This window comes from Balearica regulorum, chromosome 3 (assembly GCF_011004875.1).
Source record: "Balearica regulorum gibbericeps isolate bBalReg1 chromosome 3, bBalReg1.pri, whole genome shotgun sequence".
Classification (NCBI taxonomy): domain Eukaryota; kingdom Metazoa; phylum Chordata; class Aves; order Gruiformes; family Gruidae; genus Balearica; species Balearica regulorum.
This window is the reverse complement of record NC_046186.1, coordinates 69271958-69299673: the sequence shown is the minus strand read 5'-3', so window position 1 is coordinate 69299673 and position 27716 is coordinate 69271958. Positions and strand designations below refer to the sequence as shown.

At 41.0% G+C, this 27716-nt stretch overlaps 1 protein-coding gene across 4 annotated transcripts in view; it reads left to right on the top strand.

Moving 5' to 3' along the window:
* TIAM2 (TIAM Rac1 associated GEF 2) overlaps positions 1-27575 on the top strand; it is a 140198-nt gene extending 112623 nt beyond the window's left edge. For 3 of the 4 annotated variants that reach the window (XM_075748360.1, XM_075748359.1, XM_075748362.1), the window contains 12 exons: positions 14142-14321; positions 15831-15899; positions 16271-16396; positions 17580-17688; positions 18263-18442; positions 19812-19930; positions 21112-21220; positions 22908-22966; positions 23811-23916; positions 24624-24711; positions 25277-25431; positions 26300-27575. In XM_075748360.1, coding sequence (XP_075604475.1) covers positions 14142-14321; positions 15831-15899; positions 16271-16396; positions 17580-17688; positions 18263-18442; positions 19812-19930; positions 21112-21220; positions 22908-22966; positions 23811-23916; positions 24624-24711; positions 25277-25431; positions 26300-26946 — 1947 coding nt within the window. In that variant the 3' untranslated portion in view covers positions 26947-27575. Of the gene's footprint in view, positions 1-7399; positions 7419-14141; positions 14322-15830; positions 15900-16270; positions 16397-17579; positions 17689-18262; positions 18443-19811; positions 19931-21111; positions 21221-22907; positions 22967-23810; positions 23917-24623; positions 24712-25276; positions 25432-26299 lie in introns of those variants that run through there. The other variant, XM_075748361.1, reaches the window with a different exon arrangement.
* The last annotated feature ends 141 nt before the right edge of the window (positions 27576-27716 follow it).

The following is a 27716-nucleotide window of genomic DNA, read 5'->3' as shown; positions in this document are numbered from 1 at the left end:
ATCAACTTCTCATGCAGATAGAGTAATTTAAGGGTAAAAATCCTGAGGTACAATATTATATTCAGGTCTAGGTTCAAATCTGAATGAATGAATGAACGAATGTGTATCCCATTGCTAGTCTGCCTGAATGCTCAATTGTTAAAGAAAAAAAGTGTGGTTTGATTTTGGGGAAAGAAAGGGGGCAGCTGCGACAGGTGCCATGGATTAGTAGAGGTGAAAGCAGTTAGTAATCATTACTCATATAGTCCAATCTCAGCAAAAAATTAATACAATTGTTCAATGTTTATGGATGATTTGAATGGCATTTTATCTTCCAGAAGAAAGGAAGTGGATGCTAGGAATGATGTATTCCTCTGATTTGTTACCTAGAAAACATTGTACAAGCATGTGATTTGTAGCATATGTGCTGTGGGATAGTTCAGGGCACCATTTTTCAAAACACACCCAACAGCCTTCTATTGGTGCTGTCAGTAAATGTAATCCTATATATTCATTGTGGTGGTTCATTTATTTGTTTTGATCTGGTGATGACACTCATTCACTCTTAGAGATGAGATAGGGGTTATCACTCTGAATGTGTGTATATAAGCAGTGGATGATTGTCTTTCAGTGGGTAAATGTCAAGAAATGTTTATTCTTCCCCACCAAAGTTAAACAGTTTCCTAGTCTGACTTTTCAGTAAGAAAGTTAAAAATTTACCAAAGTATACTGAATTAGAAGGAAGATTTGCAATGCTATGGTGCATAAAACATAAAGACCGACAAGTACAAATTGTGTTTTGTTTATGTTTAGGATGGTGTGGCAGTAAATGTATGTATGTTAACATGTGTCTGGTAGATTTCAGAGCCATATTTCTCTCCTTTTGGTATAACTGACATCCTTTCTTGCTAGTCGGTTAGTGACCCCTACCCCCAAAACATCCCCAAAGAAACATTAACATTGAAATAAAACTGGGAAATCTGACCAAAAAAAAAAAAAAAAAAGTACATGTGGAGTAATTTTCTTAAGCAAAGACTGTAAAAATAAAAAAATCTTGGAAGGCGAATGTTATCACTAATCAAATAAATGCCAATTGTTGAGTGATGTTGAAAGAAAGCCGAGCAGAAATGACTAGAAGCTCAACAGAGGTTCCTCTGGGGAAAGTAAAATAAGAGGAAGAAAAAAATACTGGTATGCCCCTATGGCCCCAAACCTATTTCTTGCATGGAGGTAATTCCAGTTAAACGATGTTCCTGGTGATAGCTTCTCCTTAGCTCTACTTTGCATTGCCCGGGCAGTTCCCACTTGCACAGCATGTCATTAATTGCAGGAGAGGTGCCTGCCTGAAGGTTTACACAGTATCCATAGGACATTAAGGATCTTTGCTTTATTTTAATTGTGAAAACTTCTCTTTAGCAGTTGATGAGATCCAAAAGCTTGGGGAGTAGTCTGCAATTAACATCCTTTTTTTCTGTTCCTTGTAGGAAAGGGATTAACAACGTAGTACTCTCAAAATCATGTGTACTTCTCTGCAATCCAAGTGTCATTTCCTTCCAGATGTGAGATGCATTTAGGGAGTCTAAGAGCTAACGTGGGAAAATAGCATGTTCCTCAGCAGTGGTTTTCTTTGATTCAGTTCTGCCTGGAGGAGACAGTTCTGCATCAGAAGTACGACGGAAGCCTGTGGGGAGCTCTGCTAATAATTGTGCTTCGCTTGCAGACAGCCCAGTCTGTGGTGAGCCCAACCAGAGTTGCTGGCTCCAGCAGTGTGGAGCCGTGGCTGGAGCCCTGCTGTCATCATGTGCCTTTTGAGAAGGGTATCAGGGATATCAGTGAAATTGTAGCCTATTAGAAGTCTGTAAGAGTTTTGCTAATTAATTTAGGTTTCAGTATTTTATGCCATCCCTCAGAGAAGGCACCAAAACTGATAGACTGTAGGTTACATATGGTCTGCTGTAAACCTGCCAGTGAGTGCTTGCCTCTGACCCCAGTCCTGGATTTCATTTTGTTGCGTTGATCCTGCAGTTCTTTAAATGCAGCAGAGCCACCCAATGGATGGCCCAAAATTCAAATACAACAGTTGCCTGTCTTGGCTAACATAGTGAGGAGCCTTGAAACCATAAAGCTTAAAGTGTGAAAAGTGCTATATGTAGAATGAACCTGCAACTTTAGGTTTTAACAACATGAGATTGAGTTCTAGATGGAGACCTGTCCTGGTTTCAGCTGGGATAGAGTTAATTTTCTTCACAGTAACTACTATGGGGCTGTGGTTTTGATTTGTGCTGAAAATAGTGTTGATAACACAGAAATGTTTTCGTTACTGCTGAGCAATGCTCACACAGACCCAAGGCCTTTGCTGCTTCTCACCCCACCCCACCAGCAAGGAGGCTTGGGGGTACACAAGGAGTTGGGAAGGGACACAGCTGGAACAGCTGACCCCAGCTGACCAAAGGCATATTCCATGCCATATGACATCATGCTCAGCATATAAAGCTGGGGAAAAAAGTGGGAGTGATGGCGTTTGTCTTCCCAAGTCACCGTTACGTGTGATGGAGCCCTGCTTTCCTGGGCATGGCTGAACACCTGCCTGCCCATGGGCAGCGGGGAATGAATTCCTTGGTTTGCTGTGCTTGTGTGCGCAGCCTTTGCTTTACCTGTTAAACTGTCTGTATCTCAACCCACGAGTTTTTTCACTTTTGCTCTTCCAATTCTGTCCCCCATCGCACCAGGGGAGTGCACGAGCGGCTGCATGAGGCTTAGTTGCTGGCTGGGGTTAAACCACGACAAGACCTGTGTGTGTAGTTACTGGTGGGGAGTCACAAGAAGAGCAAGGAACAAGAACAAGAGGAGACTGTGCAGTTCTTGCATGCAGAAGTGTGAACTCGTGTTGCTCTGGTTTGTGCTATTACATTGGGTCACTGGGGTTTGGAGGGGGAGGTAGTATTTGTTGTCATTCCTCTGATGGAAGGAAACATCCTCTCAGAAGTACTGCGACAGTTGTCCGTGTAAAACGTGCAGATGGTTTTGATCAGGAGAAGAAATTGTGTTGTGTTGATGCTTGCAAATGAAAGCAGCCGATGGGAGATGACTTATAATACAGCTTGTCTTTGTAGTCATCCGGGAAGAACCCACGAGGCTTACCTGCAGGTGAGAAGAGAAATGTATGACAACAGTCCTGGTTCATTGCAACAGGATATGGTTAGCAGTGTCTCTGGAGACGCTTGTGATTTTACTAATGAAGGGCAGGAAGTCGCATTGGAGTCTGCCACCCTCGACCTCCAAAGGCAACCCCAGTCCCCTGCAGTGCAGGATATGACGGCAGCATTTCACTTTGAAATTAAAGGCAGAGTTATCTAATCACGCTTCTGACAGGCCCAGGGAACTGGGTGACTTCTCTGCCAACTGTAGATTATTTTGTGCTTTTTTTTTTTTTTTTTAAGACCAAGATACTGTTCAGTTACAGTGCTGACAGTAACACCCGTTTTTTTCCTTGCGATGCAGAAACATTTAAGCACAATTTTAGTAAATGCCAAGGTATGTGATGTGCCCAGCAGTTGCCCACAGGACGCAAAGTCACTTCAAAGTCGCACAAAGTTGCAATACAGGCTTTCGGACAAATACTGCATCCTGGGTACCCTCACACACTTTGATGAGGCTTTGATTCCTATTCTGTGCTGTCAGGAACGTGTAAGGCCAAAGGTAGACTTTGAAATGCCCAAACTGAAAAAAATCTGCTACCTGTGGCAGATTTCGCAAAATCAAAGATAACGAAAAGTTACCTGAAAGGAAGGAAGAGGGAGGAGAATTAAAAAATTTAGGATCAGTTGAGTCAGATGCGTAGGGAAGTTCCAAGAGATTTCTGTGTTCCATTGCCTGTTGTCCACAGCACTCTGTCTCTACCTGTTCCTACACTGCGGGCAGCCGTAGACCTTCACTCACGAGGTCATTATTTCCTTCTGAGACAGCAGAATCCTTCTGTAGTGCCTAAACAAACCCCCACTGAAACCAGGGGAGAGGTTGATGTGGAATTTGGGGGGGGGGGGGGGGTGTCTGCATCTGTCTTTACAGGGGGATTATCACATCTTTTAACATTTGGAACGCAATATGCCTGCTACTAACAAGAAGAGTTAAGGGTCGCCCTCTCTGTCTCTAAAGAAGGCACGGTGCAAAAATATATTGTGAAAGATGAATGCAAGCGCAAAGATAATGGCTCAGTGGTTGCCATAGTTTCTAATTCAGCACTTGAGAAAAGTTTTTGCATTCAGCACAAAACACTTGGGGTGAGAATTTTACAAATAGTATTTAAGATGCTTGAAATTAAAAAATTACCAGGAATTCATTTTAAACATTTGTAATGTTAACTAATTTTTTTTAGCACTGGAATTAAAGCAAATGTCTTCACTGTGATCAATTATGCTTTGAAAATACATTTCGAAGACATTTAAAAACATGTCATTAGTGTAATCACGATAGAAAAACATTCAGAAAAATCATCCACCCACATTTATGAGTAAAAACAGAGTATCTCTAGTTCACTGTCGAGATCCGGAGACCACCTGAATTAAGCATGAGCTTGTAATGCTTAGGGACCACTAATATCACAGAGCTCCTCTTTAGTCCAGGGAATGTACGTACATATTGTGTATTTTTTATGTATATATATACATATGCGTATATAGATATATATATACACACACTAAAATATCTAGAAAATACATGTTGTATATACAAATCATGCTTCTGCTTCACTGGTGGTCCAGACTGATGTTATGAAGTAGCCCAGAAGTGCTCAGAATTGTCCCGGAGGCAAGCTGCTGTTTCCTTTCATTCAAAGTATATACAGACAGAGTAAAATTAACCTTTTACCTTCATGCATTAAGGGCAAAAGCAGGATGGGAAGTGAACTCGGTGCAGATAAGCGCACCTAGACATATCGGGACAATAGAGGGAAGCCTGTATTATGAAGGATGTTACTGTTATGGTAACTATCAAGCCTGGTGCCACTAAAATGGAAAGATGAAAAGCAGATGTCTGTAAAGGGGAATGCATGTTACTCAAAGCACACAGGAACAAACAGCAAGCCTATGTCGTTTTTTCAGTCATCTTAAAAGTATTTCAAGGTGATTGATTATTTTGTATGTAAATTTTACGCAGGAGATATTCTTGAAGAGGTCTTGAGTGTTTGTTGTGTGCTTCTACAGAAGAAGAAAGGCTAAAGAAAATGCTTTCATTCGTTTGGTTTATTTTAGTTTGTGTTTTCCACTTTTTTGATTTATCCAAGTCCCTCAATAGGAGTTGGAAGTATTACTAAAACATAGTGGGGGTTTTTTCCTAATGAACACACATTTTAAAAAAAGCTGGTAATTGGTAACATCTTTTAGCTGGCATATGGCTAACTAATAACTCAGGCTTAATTAGCAAATCTGGGGAAGAATAACTTCCTAATATGGAATTAAAAAGGCCTGTCATTGTTTTTCATCAAGATTGACGATATTGTTTGGACCTGAAATTTAGCAGCCTTTTTCCCCTCCCCCCCACCAGTTCCAGTGGATGAGATGTGTTTTAACACATATCTATTACAAAACCAGAGCTTGAAATTTCCACAACTAATGCTGATAGAAACAGTACCTTTCCCGAAAGCATAGTTATACTCTTAATAAATGTGGATCTGGTGACCTAACCTGTGTGGTTTTTTTTTCAATGCCATATGCAGTACTGTAAACATTTAATTTCCACACACTGGCAATTTTATTTTTTTTCCTTTTCAGACTTGCTCTGTAGATCCCTAGGGTCTGTGGACTACTGCAGAGGCAAGCGCTAACAGTGGATAAGAAAAGTAGCCTTGTACATGCTCCACAGTAGTCCATATGATTGGATTTTTTAAACCAGGCTGTGCGTCCATTGAAAAAGGAAACGTCAGGGAGCAGGCAAAACCTCTCTCGCTCCTTCAAGACCGTTCCCTCAGTTTTCTGTTATATAGTCTTCTCACCCAGTGAATCCGATATCTGTCTCCAAAAGAAAGGGCATAGTCCATCAGCTAAACAAGAGGTTCCTACTGCTGTGATGCGTTCTGCGAGCCGTATCAGCAGCATGTTGTTTCAGGGCCCCGGCATCCTTGTTCTTCTGGTAGGCGGCCCCTCGGCAGCTGAGCGTCGCGGTTTGGCAAATGCCAAGCTGTCAAGTTACGCTAATGATTTGGAAGGAGATGGATGTAAGTTTAATTGCAGTAATTAAAGGAAAGGGCTGCGTTATTCCCTTGCTTGTATGAAGGTGAATATCCTTGCAACCTCTGAAGCAGCACACTCATAACCAAGGATATAGATACCAAGGCTTGGTGCATCATTTGGGTTCAAGAAAAGGGTTTGCTAGGGAGCAATGGGCGGTGGCAAGGGCCGTGTTGAATGAAGCGTTATAGTGCGACATCATTGCACTCTAACAGTGCTGAGATAGAGGGAACACGGGAGTTACTGTGTTTTATTATACCACTGGTATAGTGCTCATTTTATCAATGAATTGCTTGTCAGTCTTTTAAGTCTTCAGGTCAGTGGTGTCATGTCCTATAATGTTTTATTTAAAGTTATATTGTTTTTAGAATAATTTAGCTGAGGACCTGATTGATTTTGTGTAAATACATCAACATGGGGACTTTTACTTTCAAGCCTGAATTTATTACTGAGCACAGTTTAAATTTCTTTTTATTGATGTAATTGCAACTAAAAAGTTCAAACAAAGGACAAGCACAATTATGTAAAGAAACCATCCAGCGAGCTGCCTATTTGTTCTTCGCTTTATCATTGTAAGAGCATTTGTATGCCACACCATTTAGCGGCATATACCCTTGACAGAGCATCAGTACCATTGATAATTCATGCTGACCTTCAGGGCAGTCAGCACCCTCTAGATATTTTTAGGTATTTGGCTAATTTTCTCGAAGCACCTGATGTTTTGTTGATGCAGTAAATTTCACGGGCATAGGGGCAGGTACATTTCTGGGGAGATAAAACCCACCGTCCCTTGCCATAACTGCACTTTGTCCTGCATTCACTACATCCAGCTATTCATAAAAAACCCCTTCTCATCTGGCATGTTTTCCTTGCATTCGTACTAATAGAGAGAGACATAGCAGGTCTGTCTGTGCTCTCGTACGCTGCTTAGCCCCGTTGCACGGGGATGTTGACAGCGTCTCCAATTTTTGTTAATCAGCACAAAAGAGAAACTTGTGCAGCTGAGCTCAGAGAGAAGGTGCGTCCGTGGGAGATCGCAGCGTCCGTGGCTTCCTTCCGAGGGGCCTTTTCCTTTGGCAAAGTTTGTGTTCGCGAGCCACAATGCCCGCCTTCAGGAGGAGTAAAACCAGAGCTAAGAGTTTAGCGTTGGCTCGCAAAACCCAGCAGCAGGCAGCAGCAGCAGCGTACGGCTCCCTGCACAGGATGTTTTCTGTGGTGAGTTCTGCAGCGGCGTGGGTTAAGCTGGGGGGTGCTGCTTAATTAGGGTAAGGTAGGTGAGCACGAGCGTGCCAAGCTGTCTGCGCTTGATAAATAGCGACTATCCCAGCATTAATAATCAAATAATGGATTTTGGTAGCGTGGTCAGTGGGTGAGTTTATACCAGTACGCTGCATGGGAAAAGGTTTGGGCTTTTTGAAGTTTGGGGGAGGGAAGGGTGGGTTGGTTGCCTGCACTGTTTGCTGCTGGGCTCAAGCAAATAGTTATTTCTTGCATCTGTCAGAGAAAGGACTAAGTAATGATCCAGATTTTGACAAGAAGTGGGATGTTAAAACAAGATTCTTCAGGGAAATTTGGAAATAACTGCAGCATGAATGTTTTAACTATTTCTTTGGGTTTTGACTAATAATTTAGGATTGTGGAAAAAAGGAGGAAAAAGGATACACAATCAAGGTACTGCTGGGGGAATATAAGAAGGCTGTAAATTTGTTACACAGGTGGTAGAAAAACACTTGAGCCTTCTGCATTCCGGATTGGATAACATCAGGATAAGGACACGGGGAAGGAGAGAATGACAATATTTTCACAAGGGCAGGGTTTGGGAAAATTTGCATTGTGTGCTTTAATATTACCTGACAAGAGTCTCCTTTTTGTGACCTGGGCTGTTAAGGGTTCCTCTCTCTTTGTTTGCCTGATGCTCTTATCTTTACATTTAATATGGTCAGGATTTCACCTTCCATGATGGAAATTATTTCTCTTTTGCCTTTGATTTTGGTATGCATTGGGTCAGATGACTTTGATTTTAAAGATGCTGAGCACAGCAGCTCTGAACTCAGTGGGAGCTGAAGGTCCTCGGGACCTGGTTGACGCAAGCTCTTGGGCCCAGATCCCTGCTGCATGACTTGTTTTATAACTGGCGTTTCAGTCAAGTACCCAAGTCACCAGCAGTTCTTGCTCTATACCCAAGGAGAAAGATGGGCATCTCTCTCTGCGTGGCAGCTAGGAAAGGGAAGATTTGCCACCATGCAATTCATATTAATAGCTCAGGCACCGTGTCAGGTGAGTTGTATCTTAGCTGTTTTACACAGCCATGTGTTCAGACTTATTTCAAGCCTTGACCTGTGCTGTCAAGGAGGAGTTACTAGGTCATCAACCCTTCTTCTTACTGTACTTGTGATTTCTAAATAAGGTTGGTGACACCTACTTGTGTTACAGGAACAGGCTGACTTTGCTAATGTAAATGTCCCTGAAATTGGGAAATTTGGACTCAAAGACAGAAGTTTATCCTTAACTCCTCCCCTGTTGTCTGGTCTGGTAGTGTCTGGTAGGGCAGCTTTTCAAAGTGCAGCGTAGAGGGGTTGCTTCTCCCTCCTTAAATCGTAATTTTAGTTATGCTTCGCTTATTGCTCGGAAGGATCTGAGTGGGCACTTTAAAAAACAATACCTTTAGCAATGTTTTAAACATTTTAAGTAAAAGACATGCAAGAGACACAGCAAAACCAAACAGGCCCCTAAAATTTCAGCAGTGTCAGTCAGGAACAGTTTCATGTTCTAAGTGGCCTTGAAGTTGGGGGGAAAAAAAAGGAGAAGAACCAGAAGATAAGTGATGACTGAGGCTACTACTTTGTTTCAGCTTCTGTTGCCCAAAGCAGAGAGGCAGTCTTGCCCAGATACCCGTGATGAAAATCCTACAAGGCATTTTTCAGTAAAACTCTGCTGACATTTTTCAGTCTTAATAAACAATTTAGAGGAGTGCACATACTGTATTGGTGTGTAACAGAAGGCAACTTTTTTTAGTGGTCTTTAAGGAAGCTAAAGCCTGCAACTTTCTGGCCTTTTACATTGCTTGGTTACAACATGCTTCCCAGTCTGAGGATGACTGAGAAGTCTGTAGAGTGGTGGACTCACAAAAAACTGACGGCTGTTAGGGCTGCCTTCTTTCTTCTAACACAAAGGAAAAATGATGGACATCTCCAAAAGCTTTCCTTCTTCACAGAGTGAGGGATGTAAAGAGATCTCTGGCCAGTTGTTCATTTCTCAAAACCCCATGTAATTGTATTTCTTCTGCCTACTGGTGCATCCAGTCTTCCTGGAAATATATACATCAGACTGAGCTGAGCTGCTGGCTGTTCATTTTTAAAACGTACAAGACTAATCTGTTTCTGCAGGATGTTTCCTGAGCATGCTTCCTCTTCAGATAAGGAATTCAAAGGGTTGGTGATCACCCTGTAGATGTGGTCAGTCTCCTGCACAAGGGTACGGGAATCTGAAAACTCATCAAAGGACATGCATGGTTTTAACCGTCCCAAGGGGTCTTTCTTAGGCTGTAGATTTTTCTAAGCCTACTCAAAATATTCCTTTCCATCCCTTTTTCAAACAAATCCCAATTGACTGATGGAATACATGAGGTGTATAAATGAAGGTAAAATAAACAGCAATGAGCAGTGACACCGTAACACTAATTGACCTTGTGCAGCATTTATGCTCAATCAGTATCATTCAATAGAAAGTCACAGGGTAGCCATGAAATTGTTGTGCTAATGCTTAACCACTGCTGATTAATGTCTTCTGCTGTCTCACCAATTAATTTTATGGAGATTTTTAACTCTGGTGGGGTAGCACAGCCTCAAATGATGATATGCTTGTCTGCAAGGAGCAAAGAAAATCTGTAAGAGGTTACTTGTAAGAGTATCCTTTTGTTCAGTTTAAAGGAATAATCTCTAATATTTCTTACCAGGACTATTATTGAAAGTGGGATGTGCTTCATCTCGATCTGACCAGCTCAGCACCATTGTGGTGGTTGACTGCTATGGATCAAGCTGGCACTTACATGGACTGGAACTTTCCCCTCTAAGGTTACTGCGAGCAATCCTCACTCACAGGGAATACTCCCTGCAAAAGGATGTAGGACCTAACTATGAGTTGCAAACATGAAGGGATGAAAAAGAAGTTTCTCAAGGCTGCTTCTGCACATCCTTCAGTTTTTAGAGGCCAAGAGAGTATGGGGCTTCCCCTGACTGCTAGGTCTGTGGAAGAGTTTATACAGCTTTGTTGGAAAATCTGTGAAAATGGCCTATAAAACAGTACAGTGCTGCTTAACTTCATTCTCCCTGGAATGCAAGTATTTGCGGGTTTTTTTTCTATAAACCCTTCATAAGCTCCAGTTGTCTTTCCCAACTCTGTCATTCAAACCTAGCACTGTTAGTCTAAATTTTTGGATTTTTAGCCTCATCTGTATGCTGTTCAGTGCCAAAGGTAAGCTGAAGCTGCTTGCAATCTCATATAAATGTTACTGAAAGTGGCATACATAAGCTCAAGTGATGGATTTTGGAGAAAGTTTGTTGCTTCCACTCTCTGGTCTCCTCAGCTTTTCTCTGCACCCAGCTACCTTGCAGCCTTGTCCACAGTCAGTCATCTGGGCTTTTCTTTTCATCAACTTAAATGGTTTTATTCTGATGAGCTTCACACTATAAAGGTTGGCATAAATAATTATTTTACCATTTGCTAAGTGCAGACAGCCTTGGCCTTGTGCAAATAAAAGCAGCTGTGTGCTTGAGGAGCTTACCAGATATATCTGAGAGTCAAATCTGCCTGTGTTAGTTGTTGCAATGTCATTGTCGGAACAAATTTGGGGTTGTCACCTTAATTCAAGGTTATGGTGGATGTATGTAGTGTCAGCTTGGGGATCCTCTTGAGACTTCTTGGTTTAAAGGCACTAGACTGCCAAACTCTGCTTTGACATCCAAGATGCCCAAGTGGCTTTGAAATCCCAGCTCCAGTCAGTAACAGGGCAGAGGCTGGGCCTCTCCTGCCCACACGTAAAAGATAGAAAAGACATTTCTTAAGGGTTGTCACTAGAGTCTTTCTAGAAAAGGTCTATTTTAAGCAGCAAAAATAATAAAGAGCAGGACATCGTTTAGTGTGGGAGGCAGAAAGTAGCACCTAGAGCAGTGTGGGAAGAAGATGGAGATCCTGACCTGGGTGGTAAGGGAGTTTTGGAAAGAAAGATGAAGCAAGAATAGCTTTTAGTGCTCTCTATTTGTTACGAAGTTTCTCATGAATACTAAGCTCTTGGTCCAGAACCTAATGTACACTTTGTGATTTCACTGGCAAAATGTGTTCCTACATGTTATATGGTCCATGCAATATGTAAGAGTGAATGTGAAATATTTCCATCCTGTGATCAAGTAGCATTTCACGCTGGCTTTGACCCAAACGTAAATACCACAGTGGACACAAAGAGTGAGAATCAGGTCTGGATATTGTAGAGTCTGAAAGTCTTCCATAAAGGGAAGGACAGAGGGCAGCAAAGCTGTGGGAAAGGACCAGAGCCTACAAGGGGCACTGCAAGACAAGGACAATATTTTTCATGCCAGACTTGCTAACACAAAGTGCTTGCCTGTTCAGGAACATAATAAAGTTTATAAAAATCACTACTTGTTGGCAGTATGGCTGAGAGGGACCTTACGGTAATCCTGTGGCTTGGGCTTGGGCCAGTTATGTGGAACAATTTCTTACACCAAAATTTTGTAGCTTAGGTGCAATACTACAAATAGTATTTGTTCAGGACTATCATCTATTTCATATGCTTTCTTATCCAGTGGTTCTTGGTGGCAGATGCAGCTCTAGCCCCAAAACTGAAGAGGACTGAGAACATAGCATGTTTTCCAAGGTCTGCCTGCCCTCTGTGCAAAGGTGGTTGAGGAGGAGTAGAGGACTTCTAACTCCTTGTAAAATTGTGCCTGATGATGATGTTTATGAATCACTTTCAATAGAATGTCTCATCCTTGATCTAGTGTCCTTGATCAGGCATCAGGTTGATGTAAATCAAGCTGCCCACGAGCACCTTGAGCTGTAGAGAGCGTAAAATCTGAGTCATTCTGATACAAATACAAAACTTTCTGACATCAGAAACGAAGAAAACAAAATTCAAGTACTCTGGCATTCAGCTGTTTAGAAGTTACTTTAAAATACATCCTCTCTCCATTTCCTAAATTAAGTTGTGATTTATTTCCAAAACACTAATTAATGTTAGTGTTACAGAGTGACTGATTTTTTAAATGTATTCCATCAGTGTGCAGCTGTAATTCCAACAAACACCATTAATATACATTGCATTTTGTTGGGTCCTAATAAATGTTGTAAATATAAAATGTATCTAAATTTCATAGTCCTGCAAGCTGTCATTATACAGGATGGATATACAGGTGAAAGATGGCTGCACATATTAATGAAGAAATTAACAACTTTTTTGAGTGGTGGCATTTTTCAAAACTGAGGGCTGGGAAGCTATAGAGTACATGGCAACTATCTGACATTTTAACGTTTATTTCCATCATATAGGTGTGAGGGATGTACCTATGTTTTGTCACATGAATGGTTGAGATTTAATATTGCTAGGGAATTTAGCCTCCACCTTAGAGAAGGCTTTGTGTAGCTCAGTTCAGTTTCAGAAGAACTTTTGCATTTGCTCATTTGATGACCTAGTATGCTGGTGAATTTAGCTACACAGGTAATCAGTGGTGAATCAGGAGATCCAAAACTGACCACTTTTATTCCACGTGTGGAACAAATTAGTAAAGATTAAGACAGTTCTGAAATGCACTCATGTCCTGATTTCTTCACTGAAACAAGATCTCTGAAACAAGACTTCCGCTTGAAATAAGGCAGCATTGACGTAGTTCTCATTTGAATGCATTCACTAAATAGAAGACGTATATATGGCACAGCATATGCAACTGCCCAGTATCTTAGAGAGGATCTGAAAGACAGAAGCATAGTTTGTTTCATGTGGTATAAAGAGGTGGATAGTGACAGCTGTTAAGGTAGAATTGAGTAATGGTAGTGATATTCTAGCTTTCAGCAAAATGTCATATAAGAAAAAGCACAGTGGAATAATTTTCAAATTAAACATTAAAGATTATTGCCTGCAAAAGTTTCTCTTGGATATTAGTGATGAGCAAACTACACAACCATTTCATAGTGTCAGAAAAACCTCTTTCTCTTCTACCTTCAGCTTATGTTGTTGTTTTTCCATCTGCAATTCCTACCTTGCTTGAAAATTTTCTGTTTTTTTCATTTTTATCATTCTTGTAAAGAATCTTAAAGGTTTAGGTTTCCGTTTGCCGTTTTTGAAAGCAAAATGTCTTCATACATAGTTGTCTCCTTGGAGAGAAAGCATCTATACATCTTTTGACAACCCAGGACATTGGAATCTGAACCCTCAACCCCAAGTCTCATTGTTTGAGAAAAAAAACAGACAACAGAATAAAGGTAGCAAATGACAAATAAAACAGTTATTCTAGATGCTTAAAAGATCTTTATCTCCTAATTCTTTCTATTTTGATGCAGTGAGTGCTGCAAAATGAGAGAGATGGAAAATAGTGTGATGCTAGTGTCATAAGAATCAAAGTATATGATATATCTGAGTGCTCTCTTTTACATCCCACGAGCTAGTATCTGAAGACTGAAAATAATTTGCGCTGGAAAATCACTAGAAAATTTTCATTTCATTTTGCTGCTGTGATCCGGATCTGCTATAAATTGAAGCTGTTCAAAGCTATCAGGATATTTGGCATCATGTCATGTTTGGCAAGAATCAATGGCATGCTCTGGCCCCTGAATTTGGAACAAGAACAACATTTGAGGAATTTAAAAATAATTGTAGTACAGCTTGTATTCTAAAACATCAGTGCTTGTCCTTTTCTTCTCATTTAACAGAGCGCAGAACAGATCAGTGCATTGTGCCGAAACTTCCAAGAAGTCCAGGCGAGCAGTATGGAAGGACAGAAGGACAACCAGGATCCACCTCCACGGCCACTGGCTCGCCACCTTTCTGATGCAGATAGATTGAGGAAAGTCATCCAAGAACTTATGGACACTGAGAAATCTTACGTCAAGGTAAAAAAAATATAAATTCTGGCTAGCTACAGCCTTGGTTTTGAGGATTTGTGGATAGTCCTAACATATTTAATGCTTACCTTTATATAACCAGCCATCTTACAAGGGCCATAACCTACAAAGTCCACTTACCTAGTTGTTCCTGTTGTTTTCAACAGGCTTGCTCCTGCAATAGAGGCTGTAGGATTTGATCTAGTAGCTTTATTTTTAGTCGATTTGTATTTATATTGGAGAGTGGTAATTTGTGGGGAGTAGATACCTGCAATATGTTAACATAGGGGTTTTCCAGGGGATGTTTCCATAGTTTTCAAGATGAAAATAAATCTGGTAGAAGAATAGAATATAGTCTCCTACAAATCAGAAAAAAAGGTTAGCTGTGGAAAATAATGCATAATTATTTTTGAATCAGCTAAGCTAAAAGGCACAGATCCAGTTGGTTGTAGCATCACACATATGTTATTTCTCCTCTGACTAATAAGTCCATAATTTGTTAGATGTCTTTTCTTTTTATAAACCCCAAATTCCTGTGACTGGATGCCAAAAGAAACATGAAAATATTGATTTCATTGACCTTCAGCAAGGAGGAATCATCTACTAGATCTCAAAACACATACTTACAGATATCGGTACTTGCTGCAATAACGTATATGGAAAAGAGAAAATGCTTTCAGTCTGTTGTTGGTAGTACATCCATCAATACATTAATACAGCCCTATGCTGTAAAGCTTGAGGAAGCTTTACAGAACATGGACCCCCACATACGTCGAGCTGATGTTTCTTATAGAGGAATTGCTTGAACAAAGTCATGACCATGGAGGTCACTGACATGTGTGAAATTTTGCACCAAGCAAAATCCTGGCAGGTTGCACATACTCGTTACAGCGTTCTCGGGCAGATGCTCATTATTCCTTCTCCGTAAGAATTTCTGCAGTTTCTGTTCTCAGGGTTGGAGAGCCCTGCAGTGGGCCCCAGCCCTGCTGTCATGCTTTGGTCTGGGATAGTAAGTCTTCAAAAGTGGCACCAATTCTTCGAAGAAGTTGCTGAAAAAGCCCCTAACCGTGTCCCCCCAGCAACATAACTGAATGCATTAATACCTAATAGGATTTTTAAATGTTACGTGTCTTTCTGAATATTACTACAAATGTTTAAATGAGTGGTTATTTATATGGTTTATCTAACATGCATGATTAAAACATTTGATGCTGTTCATATACATAGACTCTTTAGAAACCCATTATCTGTAACATTTTCTCCTCATTCTATACTAAAATACAATTTGTTATAATCAAGCTGTAAAACCGTAAAGATGAAACAAAAAACATTACACTGAAATCAATTTGCATCTAATTTAGCAATCACTTTAGCACTAAGAACATGCAGGTGATTTTGTTACAGAAAAGGAATTGTATCTCTAGTTCATTCCCCAAAATTACCTCTATCCCGCAGGTGTCATATAAAGAACAATTTCAGACTGTTACATAAAAAGTGAATGAGTTCTGTTTCTTGCAGGATTTGAGCTGCCTCTTCGAGCTGTACTTGGAGCCCCTTCAAAATGAAACCTTCCTTACCCAGGATGAGGTGAGGGAATAACTGAAAGATGTGCTTTTCATTCTTTTATGGGTTAAGACCTTGGCATTTGGGTTTTTCATTGCTGAGAGCATGACAGAAAAAGCAAACAAGGAATGTAACAATAGGAATTATACCAGTCAGTGCCTTTCTGTCTGGTGCATGCGTCACTTCTTTTTTTAAAAAGAACTAGCGTAACTCCTAAGGAATCTTTGCTTTTTGTAAGAGGTTTTTTTTTATAAAACCCATTTGAAAAGTATTAACAAAGACGTTATTGGCTTTTGCAACCTCTTTGTGTGTCACATCTCCTTAGTGGACTGTTCTCCCAAGACCACCGTTAGGTGCATGGAGTGCTGTACTTCATAGCCTGATGTTTTTCACAGATGGAGTCCTTGTTCGGCAGTCTGCCAGAAATGCTGGATTTCCAGAAGGTGTTTTTGGAGACCCTTGAAGATGGAATATCTTCTTCCTCAGATTTTAATACACTGGAAACACCATCCCAGTTCCGGGTAAATATTTTGTCAATACTTTGTAGTGTGCCTGCAAATGTTTGTGAAAATCTGGCTGTGAGAACTCTGTAAGTTTCATTGGTTGCTTTTATGTTTGAAGCTTTACTTTGGATTACAGACATCTATTCAGCAGTGAAAGATAAGTGCTTATTTTCATGGGTTTTATCTTCCTCTTTCCCACGGCAGAAGATGCAACACGGAAGATGCAGAGTAGACTTTGAGTGTGCTATAAACTAGCAATGCTTATGATGCAGAACTCCTTTTAGACAGGTTATTGTCACTGGGCTGAATTCTGCCCTGCCCTGCCCTGTGCTCCTCCCCGCTGTGCCCAGTTCACCCGCTATAGACCAGGAGCTTTTCCTGATAAATGCCACGAGTTGCTCATGTCGAGAGGTCCAAGAAGAGGGCCTACAAAGTGCAAACTTCTGTAGACTGTGCCCTCACTGTCCTGTCTCGCTCATGGTGGCACTACTCAGTACCTGCCCTAACGGGAAGAAGCAGATTCCCTGGAGATGACTGACACAGGACCAGGCGAGACTGCTGGCAGGTCTCCTGGACACTCGCTGCCTTTTGTGGAGCAAACATTGATTAAAAAGAGGGGAGAGGGCCGCTCTCCTCCTCCTCTTTCTCCTCCTCTTTCTCCTCCTCTTCCCCCCTCCTCCTCCTCCCTCACTACTCCTCTTTCTTATCTTTGCTTTGGGAAGCATTTTTCTAAAAACATCTCCCTCGTGATTCAGTGCCTCCCACATCTTCCCAACCGCCCCTTCATCCAAGAGCATCAGAGGTGCCTTGTAATTACCACCTGCCTGAAAGAAGGAAAACAGTTGGAAAGCAATCCTCTGTGTTTGTTTTACACTGTCCCTTCTGGCTTTGGCACTTTTGTGCCATGCTTCCTATTGCTCATGTTTTTTTCCCAGCACAAGATACCCTGTTACGTGTCTTTTGATTTTTGTTCATGTGCTGCCTGAAAGATACAGTAAGACAGAGCGTCTGCAGTGGTGTACCTGCTCAGGGAGAATAGAGAAAATTGCAGGCTTTGTGTAATTAGGGTGAACTCTATGCCCAGAGAAATACAGAAACATTCTGGAGCTACTACCATGATTTTTGAGCCTCTGTATTATGTGCCTGAACATTTATTTTGGATTCTAGTAATGAATTAATATTTCGATTGTGTTGATTTCAGAAATTGCTGTTTTCCCTCGGAGGCTCCTTTCTGTATTATGCTGACCACTTTAAACTGTACAGTGGCTTCTGTGCAAACCACATCAAAGTCCAGAAAGTTCTCGAGAGAGGTAATTTATTGTCTTTATTGTAATCCATGTGCATGAATTTAAACTGCAGTGAACTACCGAAACAAATCTTGTTGACTTGCAGAGAATATTGGTGCAAAGCAAGGGCTAATTGGGTACCTTTCCATAGGAATAGCTAAGATCTGTGGTTCTGCTGAAGTATGGTATAGAACTGTGAAGGGATAAGAGTCCTTTTGTAACATGCAGGCAGTAGCCTGAATAGCTAGAAACATCTTCCACAAGTTTGTGCCGTCTGCAGATCCAGTTCATACTCCCAAAAGCAGCAACAAATGGTAGACTAAGTTAGGAATTACTTCCTCTGCCATCACTGCAGTGCAGTGGAAAAATTACACTGAGGAATAATCTCACCTTGATCTAAGTGTTCCCTTGGCCCTTAGGTATGTTATTTAATGCAGGAAATGATTATGAAATGAATAGTGTGAGCTACTTTGTAAACCATCTGTTGAAAAAGGTGAGGCTTTTGATGCTGGTTACAAGCTGCAATTCTGTGCTTTCAAATTCTTGTAGCTTCTATGACTTCCATGTTTAACTGACCAACTCTTGTATTTACACCCAGCCAAAACAGACAGTGCCTTTAAGACCTTTCTGGATGCTCGAAATCCCACAAAGCAACACTCTTCTACACTGGAGTCGTATCTCATAAAGCCTGTTCAGAGAGTGCTGAAATATCCTCTGCTTTTAAAAGAGCTGGTGTCTCTGACAGATAACGAGAGCGAGGAGCACTATCATCTGACAGGTAACTTCTTCCTTTCTTCTACAGGAATGCATATGAGTTAAGTTTTATTTCCAGCCCTTTCTGAAGATGTAGATAGCACAGAACTCGTCAAAACCTATAGAGAATTCCCTCCGTCTCCTTAAAAGTAATAAGTAGCTTTTTGTACTTTTAGCAAAAAGTCCTACTCGGTATGTCCAAGTCCCTTTGAGAAGTAGATATGCCCAGGATTTGCCATGGCAAATAGGACTGGAGTCTTTCTCCTCAGTTCTTGTACAGGAGCATGTCAGGACATAGTGTTGCTTCTTTTTTTCCCCACTTGGGAAACGCTGACCAAAGCTCCATCTTGTGGTTATTACTCAGTTCTTGAAATGTGTTGACGTTTACCAGTGCCACCAAAGGAAATTTTAGGTGTTTGAGATTTGGCCATGGCTCTTGCTTGTGCAGAAGAGATCCGTGTCAAAGCTTTGCAGTCTTCCTACATAGACAGACTTGTCTGTCTAACATATATTAGAGTTGATTGCTTTTCTAGGCTCAGGTGCTTGGGACCTGGCAAATTCCAGTTCAGGTCTGTCACCGGCTCATGGACGAAAGTCTAGAGATTTATTTTATGGATTGATTGTCATTTTAACAAAATAGATTCAGGCAAAATACACTGTCAGCTGTTACTGACTTCAAAGGGAGCTTCTAATACAGTTCACTTGCCCTTACAACCAAGCTGGGGGTGACTGACTTGCAGGTCAGGATGAATGCCAAACTTCTAAAAGGCTGCACTATTAAGAGCTGGCAGGACTGGAGAAACTAAGTGCCCTTCTCCAACTCCTTTGGGTATTAACACAAAAGTCTAATGAAATCTAGTGTCATTCTTGCTTAGAAAACAAAATTTAAACAAAACCTGGCCACTAGCATTTAATTTCGTGGATAGAATCAGTGAGGAAGTTGTACAACCTAGAGCTGTATTTCTTTGCCTATACTGTGGTGAGCCAAATGCAATTTGTTTCTATTAAAGCTCATCAGATGACTTATCCTAGTATGGATGTAGATTACGCCAGAGATCCTAGTGACCCTATATATACAAGATCCAAACCTAACCATGTTTACTGTCACATTGATAGGAATATTCATACATTTGGGGGCTCATCACTGGAATGCTCATTGCAGCCTTTTCAGGCACTTCAGACACCAGATGAGCATTTTTCCCTTACTCTGATCAGAAAGCATACCTTCTACTGTTGCTATGAGAAAGCACTGATATAAAGCTAGAATTGTGTTCATCAAACCTTGGGAACACTGCGTCATTTTGCCTGCCCCAAGTGGAATTCAATAAAAAATGCCATGTTTAGAAAATACAATTGAATTACATAGCTGTCTATGAAATTTTAAAACCTTATAGAAGCGCTGAAGGCAATGGAAAAAGTAGCAAGTCACATCAATGAGATGCAGAAGATATATGAAGATTATGGCACTGTATTTGACCAACTGGTTGCAGATCAAAGTGGAACAGAGAAGGAGGTAAGAGAAGGAACAGTAGGTTTTATTCACTCCTGAAGCATTATCTCGCTTGCTGTTGGGTGTTTTATCTCCTCCTGAGGTAATTTTGGGAACTTATTTGTGCTGGACTTCCTCCGTTCTCTTTTAATATTTTGACTTCCATTTCATATCTGCCTGTGAAGTTTCTTTTTGTCAGTAGGTTATGGTAAAATTTTCAGACAGCTGCCAGAGCCGCCTTCTGGACTGACAAGAATTACAAGCAGGAGTAGACATAATCCTCAGTAGGAAAAATCCTCCTCTTCTCAAATGTTGCAGAGATTATCCGTGCCCCAAGTCATTCAGATTTTATGCTATAGAGTTCTTAAATTCTTAAGATATTTTTTCACCCATATAAATGAAAATGGCAATTTGAGGGATTTCACGTTAAGGGCTGTTATTCTCATACTCTATGCTTCCAGCACTGAGGCATCCATGGGTATTTGTCAGAGCAAAACCCGTTAGTTAAACAGACGGTGTGCACACATCTCCCAGAACTGGGGCAGCAAGGTCTCAACTTAGCTATTTACATCAAAGAATTACTAAGCAGATCAAGTCTGTAGAGGTGGAGATCAGATATGAGAGATCCTGGCTTGGCTGTTTTATTTCCTTCTAGTAAAAGCCAAATCGCCCCCACTGGCTACCTGGTTTCCCACCATTTATGGGGAAACAAAACCTGACAGCGTGGGAGATTCTTCACAGTGTTACGTTGTGTCCCACAGAAGAAAGCAGCCTCAGAGTACAAGACCTCCATTAATTCTGCCATTGGCAGTGTCATTAATACTAATTACTCTATAGAAATTAAAGATACTTACAGCTAATAAATCGGCCAGCTCACAACTGGCTGTATGTGTGTGACAGATCATCAGATCAACTTAATATTCTTCTAAGTTACTAATAGTAAGAACTTCTATCCAGCCTCCATAACTTAGGGGCTATTATTTATAATTGTCGATTATTTTAAAAAAGGGATTACTCACACTTTTCCTGCTGTAGTGCAAATCTCTCTGCCTTTCTCTCTGTACACACAGTAAATACAGAAAAAAATAGATGCTTAAAGTTATTGATGTGTACTCATTAACGTTTTCTCACGTATGTGCATCACAGCACTGATGTATACATTTATGCTATTTATTTATATCATGTACTGTTATCATTTATTACAGGTGACAGAGCTGTCGATGGGTGAACTTCTGATGCACTCTACAGTTTCCTGGCTGAATCCTTTCCCGTCGCTGGGCAAAGCAAGAAAAGACCTTGAACTTACAGTGTTTGGTAAGTGTCTTCCTTAATGACTCTCTGCTCTTTCAAATATAAAGATTTACCACATTAAATCTTCTCGCAACATGAAAGCCACCATCTCCTTTCCACGTAGCCATGTATCTAGGGCAGACTTACATCTGAAAAAATACATAGTTGTATTTCCTAATATGAGAAAAGTTTACATTTATTTGTTTGCCGTTACTGCTTGCTCTGTGAGCTAACGTCAGCTGCTCTCATGCCTATATGTAAACTATGGAAAACAGTGATTTTCAAGAGGCAATATTCTCTTTAGAACAATCTGCTAAGCCAAGCTTTCAAAGGCAGCTGGTAGGCAAATGGTGATTTATTCTACTCTTGTGAATTCGGACTAACCTCTGCTTTATGGCTAACCTCTGCTTTACAGCGACTGCATCAAGATCCCTGTCCAGGTTATTTTAACCTGAAAAATGGATGTGGAAATGAGAGCACACAAACAAGAGTTTTATTTAATAGTATATCTACAATTAATCATTTACTAATTATCTAAGTAATTAAATCTTCCAGTGAAACATCTTTGGCATTGTCCATTTCTTTAAAAAAATATTTCTTTAAAATGTCATTGGATAAACAACTACAGAACAACTCCAGGTTGACGAGAGACAAGTTTCATGTTCTCAGGGCTGTCATGTACTCCCTTCCCGGGAAGCATGACAGTTTTGGGGAGGGATGCTTCTAACAGAACAAACAGGAGCTAACTCCCCAGTTCCCATATCCCAGACACTTCCTAGCAGGACATGTATGAATGAATGGCAGACTGCTCGTATGCCACTTGGGAAACTGAGTGTTATTCTCACTTCTAACCCTATGTAGGCAGCTTAGAAAATGCACCTGATACGTGGAACTGAGAGAAACAGCCAAGCTGCAGGGTAAATGCTATGCTTGCTATGGCTGCATCCTGGCTTCATGTGGGGATGAGACTCAGCTGCATACCATTGCCCCTCTCTCCTCTTCCACTGGAAGGAAATGTGGATACTGCCCTAGAGTCCAATCTGGGATCCAGGACTGCTGTGCAGAGCCATCCCATAGTTTGGCTGCAGCTTCAATGCCCCCATGTTTCTGTTCCTCCTTACAGACAAGAACGAACGTGTCCCTGCCTCCCTGGAGGCTGAGAGATTAGATAACGTTGGTGAGCCACTCCAGTCAGATGCTGTGGAAGCCAGACAATTCCTGCAGGTGGAAAAGTTAGGAACTGAGATGAATGTTTGAGTTTCCAGCTAAACAAATGCTGAACTGCAAGAAGAACAGACTTAGCATCCTTTCCCACAGCCCTCTCTTGCTATAGGCCCTTACTCAACTTGAATACATCCATCGGCTACAAAAAGAAAATCTGGACCTTTACATCTAAACTAAATCCGCTGTGTTTGTTTATGTGAAGACTTACAGGAGGAAGGCTGCTGGTAGTTTCAGAATAAATGTGCAGAATGGCTTCATCCTAAATATTCAGAACTAAATCTGAGGAAAAAATACTGCCATTGTGTGAACAAGTGTAGGATGAAAAACTCAGTTGCCATCTTAATACAGGGCAGGTGCTTTTCAATCAGTTTGCTTAACTCATCCTTCACATTCCTGTGACTACAACCATCAGCTTCTCCAAGATAGTATTTTCATTGAATATTACACCTGTAACTAACAGTTTTCCTTTTTTTTCTTTCTTTTTTAGTTTTTAAGAGGGCTGTAATACTGGTGTATAAGGAGAACTACAAACTGAAAAAGAAAATGGTAAGTGTGGTATCAGTGGAAGTGGTGGGTGTTTATGCACGGGATCCTACTGCAGTGTGAGATGGACCACACCAGTGTCGACGGGGGAGTGGCTCTGGTGAAATGCCACCTTCCCTCCCTAGGCTGGAGTTCTAGCTATCACAGCTAAAACAAGTGCTCGGTATCTATGTAGCAATAAATAATTTTTGCTATTTAGTAAGCAGCACCATCTTCTCCTTGTGAGCCCCATGTTAGTTCCATCACGTGAAACACGAAACATTGCCACGTAGGAATCATTAATTGTTCCAGATGACATTTACGATGGCCTACCATAACACAGTGTGTGGGTTAAAGACCTCTGTCTGTAGACCCTTGATCATCCTGGAAGGAAATGAAAGGGGGCACTATAAACATAACCTCCTCTGTCCCCATTTAAAATACTGGAATGCTGAAATTCAGTAGCAAGTTGTATATCCCCAGTACCAGTGGTGAAGCACTGCACCACGCTTATCGTAACAGATGGAGGGGCTCTACAAGGACCAGCAGCAGCTACATGATTAACGTATTCTGCTAATCAACAGTCTGTGGGTTCCTTCATGGGAAATGTGTTCCCTAGTAGTACTTATATGCAAAGTATTATTTTTATCCATTAAAAAGAAGTGCTTTTAAAAGTTGAAGCAATTACAAATTCCAAAGGTTGTGTCTATCACCATTTCAACTACATTTACAAGCACATATAGGGTACTGAAGGAGAAAGTCTAATGGATTTAGTTTCTCTTCAGAGGCAGGTCTTTTAAGAGTAACACAAACCCCCCCCCACTTTTTTACGTCTTAAGAGATATCCTTCTTGTTTTTCTTTTTGCAGCCTGCTAATGTTCGTGCTGCACATAATTATGGTGACTTGGATCCATTTAAATTTCGCTGGCTGATTCCTTTATCTGCTCTTCAAGTTCGACTGGGGAACACAGCAGGTAATTCCCTTGCACTGAATACTTCAGGACTGAATGCTTTTCTGGGATTCTGCAATGCTGCTTCTTCCGTATGTCTTTCTGGAAACAGGCAGGTGTAGAGAAAATAGTATCTACTGTTGTCTCTACACTCAGGGGGGACAGGCTTGATATATTAACAGACTTTATTCATTTGCTATGTCAGCTTCAGTGAGCTCAATAAGATGCAACATGATGTGAAGGAATGACAGAATGGAAATCCCCAATGAAAAGACACCATGAACAGGAAGGTGATTCACCATGGTTGGCGTCCTGGTGGGGAAGTTGACTGTGTAATTTGTTGTAGTAGAGGGCTGTGATTTCATTATCCCTTGGAGTTGATCTTTATGATCCTATCCAGTTTTATAAACACTGTAAAGTGTCACTAAGTGTTTAAAGCAAATGCTTTGCACACCTGGGAGCAGGCCTTTGAAGGCTGGGAGGCAGCAAGAAGCACTAAGAATGGGGCAGAGCAACTCTCCAAGAGAGAAGGTCAAGTTATCAAAGGCAGCAGCACTAGGCTGCTACAACAGGAGAGTTCAGGGGACTTTCCTGTGGGTTCCATCTTGGGTGAGATCCACCCATGGCTATATTAATGCTGTCTTCAGGAGCAGAGGAGCTCTGCACTGGTCTTTCTAATGCTAAAGGTTTTGTAAAGCATACACAAAAATAACGTTTCCTTCCATGCACAGGAACAGAGAACAGCTCTATCTGGGAACTGATTCACACAAAGTCAGAACTAGAAGGCCGGCCAGAAACAATTTTTCAGTTGTGCAGCAGGTAAGCTTTACATGGAGGTTGTATTTGATAAATCACATTAATGAAATTAAAAAAATAAAATATTTTCCCCTGTGTGACCTTTGCATCAGCACTTCTAATGCAACTCTCACTCTTTGAATCCAGGCACTACGCCAGTGTTTAACTGCCTAAAGTATAACAATTTGAAATGGGAGTGAATTTGGCGCAGTGATCCACCATCAGAAATCTGCACAGATGTATGATCATAAGCTCCAGTATGATATGGGCAAAGTAACTGATTCTATCAGACTCTCAGTTGGTTAGCAGAGATTACCGTCTGATAAAGACCACTTAAGGGGTGATCTCTGGGTACAGAAGTTATCTTTCAGGCCATTTTTCTAAGGCCTCAAGATCTCAAAACACAAAGTGTGTGAAATGCCTAACACATAAAGATGTTAACTGCAAAACCACTACTAAAGCAACCTACTGGAAAAAAAAACAACATTGCACTAAAGCACATCAGTAGAAAGGAGCGGGCCAGATTTTATCCCAATAGTGTCTTACTTCAGAGGGGAAAATTAGGTTATCTGTTTTCTCACACTTGCAGTGACTGTGAGAACAAGACGAACATCGTGAAGGTGATCCGTTCTATTTTGCGGGAGAATTTCAGACGTCACATAAAATGTGAGCTACCACTGGAGAAAACATGTAAAGATCGCCTTGTCCCACTCAAGAACCGTGTACCTGCAACAGCCAAACTGGGTAAGAAACACATTCTCAAAGTGAAAAATGGAGTCTGGACCCCAACACTGGCAGAAAGTTTCCAATTATTACCATGACTGTAGTGTGTCATGTGCCAGACCCACAAATCCCATTGCTTTTTCAGGCTGGGGAGGTGGTAGTTTCTCCGCAGCTCAGTGCATGACAAGGGCTAGAGGAAAGAAGCAAACTTGCCGTTCCCCCACACTGTATTCTCACATTTGATGTGTCATTAGCTCTCTTCAGGGAAGACTTAATAAGGCCCAAATTAATTTTCCTGGGAAGAAACGGACTCCTTTTTGCATGCAGTATTAGTGTTCTTTCCTCTGGGTTCCCTTTAGTAACTCAGCCCTAATAACATGTAAAGCTAAAACAACTGGCAAAAGGCAGGGGTCTTGCTGCTTTCAGTGCACTAAATCTGCATCCCAGCAGATACCCTAATTAAGCACAGGCTTCAGATATTTTAGTTAAACGAGTAGCTACTAGTATTTCAAGTTCTCCATCTGATCAGTTGTCTGTAAATTCCCCTTAACATCACAGGAACTGGGACAGTCCAACTCACACCTCCAACCTGGCCCTCCAGTGCTTGAGGTGCCTGAATCAGTCTTGCTTTCCTGGGGATGTGTGTTGCTACATTTTTGGAGGATTTTGTATCTCTTACACACGAAGGCAAGCATACAGCCCTGGGGTAGGCGGAATGAAAACTCTGACACGGGATCGCACCGTTGGTATCAGAATGCTGACACACCGGACCTGGGATGATTATCAAATGAGACTATGTACACTGTAATTATAAATGGGCTATTGAGACAGACAGTATAACCAGCTGATGCTTGCTGAAAAAATAAAACTGCCTTTTTCCTCTGCACAGCTTCCACGAGATCCTTGAAAGTACTGAAGAATTCATCCAGTAGCGAGTGGAACGGTGACCCGGGGAAAGGCACCTTCCAGGACTCTGATGAGTGCAGCCTGAGCAGCAGTACTCAGAGCAGCAGCTGCCACACTGCCGAGAGCATACAGGAGCCCAAAAATTCATCTCCCGATAAACACGTACAGAGCTGCGCATCCGACTTTTCTAATGTGCTTGTCAAAGAATCTGATATACTCAGTGATGATGACGATGTGGACGATGACTATCAGAGCCTAAAGAAGGACAGCCCTACAAAAGACATTGAAATACAGTTCCAACGGCTGAAGATTTCGGAGGAACCGAGTACTGACTCTGAACGGGATCAGGCTGCTGAAAACGAGGAAGGAGATGGCTTTGAGACAGGACAGCATCCAAAGCTGGTGCGTGGCCATTTTTGCCCAGTGAAGAGAAAAGTAAACAGCACAAAGCGTAACAGAGGAACTTTAATGGCAATGCAAGAACGTCACCAGTCCCTTGACAGTCACTCTGATGCTGCTAACCTGGATCTGAACTCAATTTTAGAGCGAGAATTTAGTGTCCAGAGTTTAACATCAGTAGTTAATGAGGACTGTTTTTATGAAGCTGTGGAGAGGCATGGGAAATCCTAGCTTTCTGAGCACTATATTTAAAATACTCATTTGAAGTCCACATAAAATTCAACAAACTTATTTTGCTTTAAAACTAGTAAATTCATGGAAGCTGCAGGAAAACTACTATCTGATTTTGTGCACTAATACATTTTTTTTTCCACAAAAACAGCTGTAAAGGATTCTTAAGTTATTTTAATTTATTGTGGATCAAAAAAAGATTAAGTTGGCCAAGGTCTGTAAATTAGTTCATCCCTTTCAAGCAGTGACTAAGATGATGTAGTATTCTTGGGGAGGGGAGGAAAGAGAAGGATGGCCTCATTAGTATTTTAAGTAATGTGGGAAAGGTGCTAGTGAGTGGCAGAGGGGATTACAATGGAAAGTAGCATTGCAAAATGAATTTTTCAATACCTTGGGCATTTTATTTCTTTGGGTTTCATTTTTGCTTTATTTAAAGCAGAATTAAGTTATTTTAATGTGTTTTAGTGCACAATAGTGCAAAAATTTCATTTTTGTAAGTTTCAAGATGCTGTTTATACTTTATACATATGTGTAAATACAAAAACAAAGCTTGGCCTGTAATCTTTTATTTGACTGTATTTTTTATTTTCTCTACCAGCCTGTACAGTAAAAGACAAATAAGTATTGTACTTAGCCATGTTTTCTACTTTTTACCATGCTGCTTTTCTCTAGTTGGAGCTTTAAATCCCAAATTCTTTGCTTTTGTATAAATGAGAAGAGTATTAGCAGACCTTGAAGCAATCTGCACGTTTTATCCTCCTTTAAGCTAG